The 10,386-nt window shown below is 27.1% G+C and overlaps 2 protein-coding genes across 2 annotated transcripts; both read right to left on the reverse strand.

The window, feature by feature from the left end:
- Nucleotides 1-218: 218 nt before the first annotated feature.
- On the reverse strand, nucleotides 219-533 carry LOC105635629 (uncharacterized). Its single transcript, XM_012218708.1, has one exon. The coding sequence runs from the start codon at nucleotides 531-533 to the stop codon at nucleotides 219-221; it is 315 nt and encodes a 104-aa protein (XP_012074098.1).
- A 4,930-nt stretch (nucleotides 534-5,463) lies between these two features.
- LOC105635603 (CASP-like protein 2C1) lies at nucleotides 5,464-10,104 on the reverse strand. The gene is made up of 3 exons (XM_012218684.4): nucleotides 9,887-10,104; nucleotides 9,681-9,810; nucleotides 5,464-5,879 (listed from the first exon to the last, which is right to left on the reverse strand). Exons 1-3 carry the CDS (start codon nucleotides 10,039-10,041, stop codon nucleotides 5,628-5,630), a joined length of 537 nt encoding a protein of 178 aa, XP_012074074.1. The 5' UTR covers nucleotides 10,042-10,104; the 3' UTR covers nucleotides 5,464-5,627.
- Between the last annotated feature and the right edge of the window lie 282 nt (nucleotides 10,105-10,386).

Raw genomic sequence — 10,386 nt, forward strand, 5'->3', positions numbered from 1 at the left:
TCTCCAAGTTCAGCATAGTTAGCCTTCTTCTCCCAACCAGGACACTTATATTAATAGTGTCCCAGCTAATGGCATATGAAACATTCTATAGTGGATTTATTTTGAGACATTCTCCCTCTTCCTCTACCTCGATTTCCTTGAAATGAGCCTCTGCCCCTTCCTCTCCCTAGCTTATCGTCATAGGAGATTCGTAAGACTTGATCTTCCTCCTGATTCCCTTACATTCTTTGTTCTTGAATAAGCAGACTTCCATGGAGCTCATCAATGGTCATGGTATCTAAATCAGTTGACTCCTCAATTGAACAAACAACGTAATTGAATTTTGGAGTCAAAGATCTCAAAACCTTAACCACTACTATGCTTAGATTCATATCTTCACCATTCACCCTCATCTTGTTCACAACTGCCAGAGTTCGTGCAAGAAAGCTATCGATCTTTTCTCCTTCCTTCATATTCAGCATTTCAAACTCTTTCCTCAATGCCTGCAACTGTGCTCTCTTCACTTTGGTGGATCCTTGGTACTTTTGCTTCATCGAATCCTAGATCGCCTTTGACATCCTTTTGTCAAGGATGGTTTCAATGATTTCTCTTTCAATAACTTGAAACAGATAATTCTTTACCTTTAGATCCTTGAGCTTAGCTTCTTCGATGTTCTTCCTCTGTATTTCACTTGCTTATGAATTCCCAATTGCTAGTGACGGAATCCCTTCATCCACCAGATTCCACATCTCTTTGCTTCTCAAGAAATTTTTCATCAACATTGACCAATGGTTGTAATGACCGTCAAATTTTGGAACTACGAAATTCTCTGAGGTTGCCATGCTTCACTCACTCTCCTATTTAAGTTAGGCCCTTTCAAAGCTCTGATGCCAATTGTTAAATATCAGATCTTTAGAAAGCTTATATACTAACTAGAGAGAAAACTTATATGATTCAATAACTTACTAGCTATTTATAGCCTTTTACACAAACAAAAACCAAACAAAGTCTACGCTTTACAAGCCTATAGCATAGTGAATATAAACCAAACACTATCCATCATAAAGAATATGTCTTATTCTAATAACCTAGTTGAACCAGTAAACTTAAGTTAAAACAACTAACTTAGCTAACACCATTTACTCAATAATTTATTGTAATTTAGACAAGCTTAATGATTTTCTAAGAAATATAAAATTTCAAATGTGACAAGTATTATGGAAAGAGGTAGTATTTTAGATATATTGAACCTAGACACTCTATTAATGTTAAGATAACCTTGATATTTAATATATATCTATTAAAACAATTAGTCATGTACTTGCATGATGCGCGATTATGTAATTTTGTATTTTTTATTGCATAGATGTAAAGATTTTTTGAAAATTCTCATGAAATTTATTGCATATCTATTAAAACAATTGAAAAGTGGATATGCCACGTGTCAACTTTCTAGGAAAAAAAAATGCTTGCTTTATATGTGTGTGTGTGTGTAAGAAGGTGAAATGAGGAAATATATGATGCTTAATTGCTCAATTTATGATTTGAGTAGTAAATGCATGGATTAAGGTTCAAGTATGAATTATTATGATTATGGAAATGTGATTGATTTCTCAAATGGAATCAAGCTAATTATGCTACATGATGCTTATGTTAAAATGGTTATGGAATTCAAATTGATGATTATGCATGCGTAAATGACTTGCATTTTCTTAAGGTTAAATGCTTATGCTATATGGAAAGAGTGATATGAACTATTAAAAGCGCAATATTGCCCTTATAAGCTTAGTGGGTGTCAAGTAGAATAAGAGTGACATGTCTAATATGCTATCTAGCAGTATTGCCATCATATAGGTTGTTGCGATACATTGAGATATCCTAGCGTTTGACGCACTATTAGTATATATTTCGAGCTTAATATGGCTTTCGAGCTCAGTTTCAAATACTTGGTGCCTCATTCAATACAGTTCCCATATACAGCTTTCAATCCTAATAAATATTATGTGGATTAAACATGTAATGATGATAACTAATATTATTATGAGATTTTAATATACTTGAATAAAAAAAAATGTATTCTACATTGATGCGTGTGTATGTATATAAAACCTCTTAAGAATTCTGTTGTTTATGAAGTGATTATGAAGAAGAGTTTTTGAATGTAAATGTTTGAATATATATAATTGATAATTTAGTGTAATTTTGGTTATTTGATCCTAAATATGATTGATACTGTGTGTGCATGGACTTGGTAGATAAATATGAAAATCCAAACTTCATACTTTTAATGTTTCATTTAGTAATAATATGAATATCGCTTGATGCTCTTTGATGAGAATTGTGTAAATATTATTTGGTTGTCTATATATTTTACTTGGTACTTGTATACCTAGTAAGTCTATAGCTTAGCGCGTTGAGTTTTTCTCACGTGCAGATACTAATGAATAGATGTGTTTAGAAGAGGACTGTGATCCGCGCCAAATTAAGAGTTACTCATCTATTTTTGATGACATATAATATTTCCTTATTTTTATGTAGCACAAATTTATCTATGGCATGTATTAATATTTATGGATCATGTAAAGGTAACTATAGATTTGTAAAGGAGATTTATTACGGTCTATATAAACTTTATATGTATGGAGGATTTTAATAGGTTATTACTTGAATAGTAATTATTATGTGATGAATGGATTATGATAAAAGTTTGTGGCGTGAAATGAGAAGTATAAACTGATTGATTTGTAATAGTTTGTGGGACTCAAGGTTGAAATTTCATATAAGTGTTATTAGCAGGTTTTGAAATTTGAAATGTTAATATTTTAGGAGAAACTATTACGGTTTTTTTTCTGTAGAATTTAGGTTCAAAGTTGTGCATGATTATGCTAGTGACATCATGAATAAAGTTTTTAATTATTGGATTTAAGAATTTTCTTAAATGCATTTGAAATTCTTCACCTTCCTTAAATGTGTTTGAATTTAAATAAATTGTATTAATATATTTATTATTATAATAAATACTAAAATAAACCATTTTAATCCTAAATTCCATTTGCATTCATTATTATATTCCAAACATTTATCCAATATTAAATTTAAAACATTTTTTTAAAGAGATAATTTAGCATGTATCTCTACTAAAACATTTATTTATTTCGTCTTAAACAAGCTTAATTTGATCAATGGAAATGAAATTAACTTGTCAAAAAAACATAATGTAACTAATTGAGCGAAAGAGTGCAACCCTTAAACATAATTATTTTCTCTCATGAAAATAAAAAGATAACATATCATTTGAATGAACAAAATTCCAATGCTTGATTTTGTTTCAAAGAACATCAATCCTATGGATTCTAGTCATTGATGTGTCATCAACGATGCTTGGATCTTCTCAAGAATTCGCCTTTTAGTCTCTGGTACCATCTTTACCACGAATATAACACCCAAGCTGGAAATGATTGAATATACAAAAAATACACCTGAAATAACATAAAAGAAAGTAAGAAACATCTTTAAAATGGAAGCATACAAGGATGGAAATTACCAGCTGAGCTCTAATCAAAAAGATAATTGAAGGTGTATGAAACAACCCAACTTTCGAACCAGTTAATCAGAGTCAGTAAACTTCACCTTTTACATTTACAGGAAATACCTGATGTACAAAAACATCATTTCATTTAAGCTGCCTATGTTAGGCACTTAGATGTGTGTGTGTATATGTATACACTTTTATTTAAGCAAAGTTATTGTCATTGTACCTCGGCCATTATAATCCAGGGATTTCTCCCAAACCTATTGATATAGATGCCAAGTACACCTAATCACAAAATCACAATTTTCATACTAATAAAATAATAGTTTAACCTATGTTAAACCCATAAATGTTTCAGTTAAAGTTTTAAATATAATTTTACATGGATTATGGGGAAATCGACATGTGAAACGCCCATGGCTGAGAATTTCCTTGCATCATAGATTTTAACTAACATGGCTGAGAGATGAAAGGTAATATGTTAGTTGAATTGCATTACCAGTATTCCTATAAGGGCTAGAACCAGAGTGATTTCCTTCCCCAAGTTGAAGTCCTGTCCATTAAAGATAAATTTAAGTACAAACAACATATTCAACGGGGAGGTAGAAAAGGCATATAACTTGTTTTTCTTTAGAACCTTTAGTAGAAAGGTCAATCCAGTAACAAGAGAAGCTAAGCAACTTTCAACTGAAAAAACCTGACGAGATAATTATAATTTTACAAGTTTGGGCTATAAACAATAAAATTCCAAAATTGAGAGGTTAAAGATTTATATGCTAACCAGCAGAAGTGGTTGCCTCCCATATTTATCAATTTATTAACAGATATTTTCAGGGAAAACATTACACTAATCTGTTCAAAATTTTTAAATTTTTGTTCTTTAAATTTATTTTTAAATAAAATGAATATATGTGTGTGAAGATGTAAAACATTTATAATTTTAAAAATATATATAATATTTTAGTTTTTATCTATATATCTATATATATTGAAACGTATTTATTAGGTAATATTATAACATTGTATATATAAAGTTAAAACAAATTTTAGATAAATGATTATACACTGCTATTTTATTAATTAATTATTATATTCACATTAATCTCATATGAAATTTTATTTTAACATTATAAAAATCTATATAATATGAGAAAAAAAATTATAATTAATATTTAATATTAAAAAATAAAAATGATTATAAATAATACTACATCTGTTACATAATACTTGTCACATTTGCAAAAAATAGCTTGTTTTAAAATACTTATCATATTTATGATTTAAAGGAGTAATAAATATTTTTTGTCTATGTTTACCATTTATATATGACCAATAATTGTTACTTCAATTTAATGATTTTCTTAGAAAATTAGTATTAAATTAAGAGTAATATAGATAATTTACTCAATTATTTATTGTAACTTACACAATTTTAATGATTTTTTTTTTAAGGAATATGAAATTTCAAATGTGAAAAATATTATGGAACTAAGCTAGTATGTAAAAGTGAGAAATGACATAAAAAAATTAAATGAGTACGAATAACGAGTATAGTCAACGTGCAACGCACGTCATAAAAGCCTAATAATTTACAAATAAGCCAACAACTTATAAGTCATTCTTATAAGTCATTCTTTAAAATTTTGGGTTCGGTTATATTATTGAGTTTATTTAGATATCAATTTTTGTTATCAAATCATGTTTATAGCAAATGACTTACTTACATCTGGTATATCATCTCATTAAATATACCAAAATCAATTAAAATTAATTTTTTGGACTCATTCACAGGTGTAGATAAATCTTATCCTATCCCAAGTATCTTGTTGCTATAAATTTTTATTATCATTATTTATTTCCTCTAAATCAAAATTTAAAATAAAAATAATTCTTGTTTTACAAAGCTAATTTTCTTCTTAATTAGAAAATTTTCAGTATATCAAATATTGAGATGATATGAAATTGAGTCACTTATAGTATTTACCATAAGAAAGTGAGTTTTTATAAAACATTTCCATGAGATGAAGCTAATGGATTAATGAATAGAAACCTAATAACATACCTTAATGGCTTCTATAACACAATCCAACTTCATACTAATACAGAATTGATATAATTATGTGCTCTTTAAGAGCAGAAATTGGTTGGGTGAATAAAGCCTAAACAAATTGAAGGCAGAAATGGAAGAAATGAAGACCATCAAGGCACAAGCTGTGACGCTGCAGAACAAAGAGCCACCAATTTGGAAGCAAAATCTTGTGAACCTGTTGCACCACTTCATCCACTGAAAGGCATTAGCGCCAACCACCACTAAAACTGAGTGCTCTATTGCTGCTGCTGTCGCCGCAAATGTAATGTACACTACAATCTTCAAATTTAGTAACATTACGAGCTATTAACAACTAAACCAACTGAGTTCTTAATACATGGTGGCTAGAAATGATTATGGATCGGATTCAGATTTGATTATGCAAAATTTACATCGGATTCGTAAAGATTTTCATACGTCCATATCCATATCCGCTTCACTCGGATTTGGATTGGATATTATCCATTTTTTATTATGTTCCAAAAAAATACTTAACAATAATTTAATAAAAATTCATATTGAATACATAAAAATTCCTAATAATAATTTGAAACATTGTATGCTACGACAACTAAAAGAGATTTTTTTTTTTTTTTTTTGGTACAAACAACTAGAAGAGACTTTAATAATTATTAGGCGCACAAAATATTCAAGCTATTGGTTGTAATATTTAACTCATATTCTTTTGTTTGATGTAGGAAATAGAAAAATACAAAAAGGTGAAAGAGTTGTAGATAATAATTTAAAATATTAATTAAAAAGAAAGAAGGAAGAGAAGAACAAAAGCAAAACAAGAATTACAATCAATGATTTAGAAATATAAGAAAATGTAAAATTATATTTGTGGATCGGATTTGAATCGGATTATGTTATATCCGTATTCAATCCATATTCGCATTAGATTTTATTTTAAAATTTATATCTGATTCACCATTAAATCAATCGGATTTTATTCACTCCATTTCGATTATACCGAATTCAATATACACCGAATCGGGTCATTTGATCATTTCTCCGATTCGATCATTTCTACTGGTGGCTAATGTTACCAGATAAATGTTAATTTTTTTTTATAACCATGTATGTAACACGACTATATATCATTGCAAGTTTTTCGATTTTTATGTTTCTTATTTCATTATTAGTATTTATTGCCAAGGAAAAATGTTATTAGTCTGTTCAACGTATTTGCTATTAGTTGAATTAAGCTGGGATCAGCCTTGGCTGAAAAGATTGGAGACTAATTACTAGTTATTTATATAAATATAATAATTCGTGATCTGTTAACTAAATTTTACTAAGGTGTAAACTTTTAAGATTTTATTTATGATTTTGTGATCTTTGAGTATGGGCCATGTGGCCCATTTACATTTTGATTGTTTGGGCTTGCGTAAGTTGGATCATTAGTCTTTTGATTCTTGGGCTTTAATCTCATCACTGGGTTAGGCCTGATTGGCGATTTACTCTTTATTTGGTAGGCTAATGTATAATGGCAAATCAAATAATATCCATTGAAGCAAAAGTTTTTCCAAGCTAAAATGTTGAATGTGTTGAAATAAAAGTTGAGATTATCGCTGTACTTTTCCTATAAATTAAGGTATCAATTTATATAGAGAAAAATACGATTTTATCTTCATACTTGGCATAATTAACTACTTTATCTTTATATTTATAAAATTATATTATTTTATCTTTATAGTTTATCTCTGTCAAACGAAATTATCCTTCTATCTATTATTTGACATTGAAATTTTCAACGGATCCAAACTATAAGGATAAAATAGTGTAAGTTTTAAAATATAAAAACAAAATAGTTAATTATGAGAAAACATAGAGACGAATATATGATTTTTTTTTCTATTTTATTTCATATATAGATAGAGTTAGTCATGTAATTTTTCACAAGCATTTAATGACTTAATTTTCAAATAATAGGCAGAAGGATAGTTTCATTCAATGGATCCAATTAAAGGGATAAAATAGTGTAATTTTTAAAATATAAGGATGAAGTAGTTAATTATGTCAAAATAAAGAGATTGAAATATAATTTTTTTTATTTATATATTTAATGGCCTAGATTTAGATATTTGGATATGTTAAGTTTTTTTCAGATTTTAATAATAATAAAAAAAATTTTTCTGATAAAAAAAATCAAAAATTCACTTGAAGTTTTGAGGGTTAATACTGTCATTACATCTATTAAAATTTTCTGTGTTGATCCACTCACGTCACATTAATATTGTAGAGCCCTACACACTATATGACAAACTTTACAGTTGACACAACAAATAAATTTTTATTTGATAAAATAATAATGCTGGATTTTTTTTATTTTATTTAAATTGTTAATGTTTAATCAATTGAATAGGAAAAATAGCCTCAATCTAATCCATTTTGCTAAAAGATTAGACAGCTAACGCTGAATTTAATAAACTATTACTGTAAATGTCACCTCTACTAGAAATTAACAATTATTTTGCCAAAATACTAAATATTGCTTCTACATCAAAGAAAAATTTATCCAAGTCAATAACAATAATAATAATAATAATAATAATTACTCTATTCTTTTTATGACATTACTTTCCCCCGGTCTTTTCCTTCTATACTTCAATCATTTTTAAATATGCGAATATGACATTTTTCAATATTTTATAAACAATATATTGCTAAAGTTAATAATCATTTTTATATTCATATCTATCTATATATATCTATTATTTATATATATAAATATACCATTTTTAAGCCATAAATATTTATGTGGCAATATATTAGAATATAAAACTAATGATGTGAAATTTTATTTTTTTCATTATAATTAAAGTTTTTTTTTTGCATTTAATAAAAATTAAAATTTTTTTATTAAATAATGGAATTACAAACTAATAAATCTATGAATTATTTTATTGTAATTAATATTTTTACATTTAATAAATATTAAGTTTTTTTATTAAATAGTTTTTTCTATAAAAAAAACTTATGCAATTATAATAGGTTCATAGTTAATACAAATTAATTAAATAATATAGTTACATTAATAAATAGAATTAAAATATTAATTTCAATTCAGTAAAATTTATTTCATTAAAATTAAATATTTTTATGTCTCATATAATTTGAATATATAAGAATTTTAAGGACAAAAAATAATTAATTTACTATATCGGTTGAATTATAATAATTAATTATGTTAATTAATATTTCAGTTGATTGCTTGAGAATGTAAAAAAATATATATATAATTTTACTTTTTATTTTTTAATTAAAAATAAATAAGCAAATTATTTAAATTAAATCAACACAAATATATATTACAGTAATTTTTTTAAAAAAATTACATTCAATTTAATTTAAGAAATAGAAAATTGTACATTCCGCGGATACATATTCATATTATAAAATTAAAATTAAAGGATATTGATGAAACATAGTGTCAAGTTTAAGTAGTAATGTTATCAAAATTCAGAAGAACTGAACCAAACTCGCCAGTTGAAACAATTCCAGCACGCCAACATTAATTAATTTAACCTTAAAATAAAGAAAATAATTTATTTACACTAATTGTACAATTGAGATTAATCACAATACGTGTATATGTTTATTCGGAAAAAAAGGGGAGAAAAACATAAACAATGAAATAATTTTTTTAAAAAAATTTCTAATGACAATTGACTATTAACTCGTTCTATAATAAATAAATTTACAATTTTTTAATTTTTATAAGTGTAAAGTAAATTTTTTATATTTCCCTATATCTTCAATTTCATTTGAAAAATTTCTAAATTTTAAATTATAAAATTATACTGTACATAATTGTTTTAACTATTTACAAAACCAATAGTTTTTGACAATTAAGCCAACTATATATTAAACCGGTCGAATCTCAATTTATATCTTCTTTGATTTTGATAAACAGATTTCAAACACCATGATTGACCATAAGGTCCTTCTCCAAGAATTTTTTCTTTCCAAGGTTCAAGAAAACAAAAAAATGAAAAAAAATAAAAATACTCGTACTGAGCATAGAGACACACGTAAGTGAATAAAAACGAAAAAAAAAAAAATGAAAAAGAGTACCTGATCCAACAAGAAGCAACTCCAAGCAACAGATCTATAAGAAGCTTCAGATTTATAAGAAGCCTTAAAGCATCTACTTAGTTGAAGAAGATTATAAGCAGCAGCTACAGCATCCACATAAACCAAAACTCTATGCAGAAACACAGAAGATCAGAAATCATTTACAGAATCAAGAACAATATGAACTCAAAGAAGACAATACTTACAAGAGCGCTTTCAAGTCTTTACATGTGACCTTTTTCTCCATGTATACAACAGACTTTGTCTCTGAATCTAACCCTATTAGCAAGGATGTCATAAGCAATAGAAAGATTGAACTAAATCTAAGAAAAGCCTCAAGCTTTGGTGCCCAAAGCTTCATTTTTTGTTTACAAAGAGGCCTTCGTTTGCTATAATATCCTTTTGGTAGCGCAAGAAAATATCTTAGAGAATGGCATTTATAAACTTAAAGTACTGGTATAGAAATGTCCACGAAGACACAGAGTGGGTCAGTTCATTAACAAGAAAAGAAAAGGAAAGAAAATAAAAGGATAGAAAGTAAGTATTTATTGTTGAAAACACCTTGACATACAAATGTGAACCCTGTCCGCTATATCTAGGTTAGTCTTGTAATGGCTACGGTACGTAGGCTTTGTCTTTTTTAACACAATGTTTGGTTTGGTGAAATTGGCGATACACAGACTTAGAATCAACAGTTGATAGTATT

Source organism: Jatropha curcas, chromosome 8 (genome assembly GCF_041381405.1).
Source record: "Jatropha curcas cultivar XTBG-Jc1 chromosome 8, XTBG_Jcur_1.0, whole genome shotgun sequence".
Classification (NCBI taxonomy): domain Eukaryota; kingdom Viridiplantae; phylum Streptophyta; class Magnoliopsida; order Malpighiales; family Euphorbiaceae; genus Jatropha; species Jatropha curcas.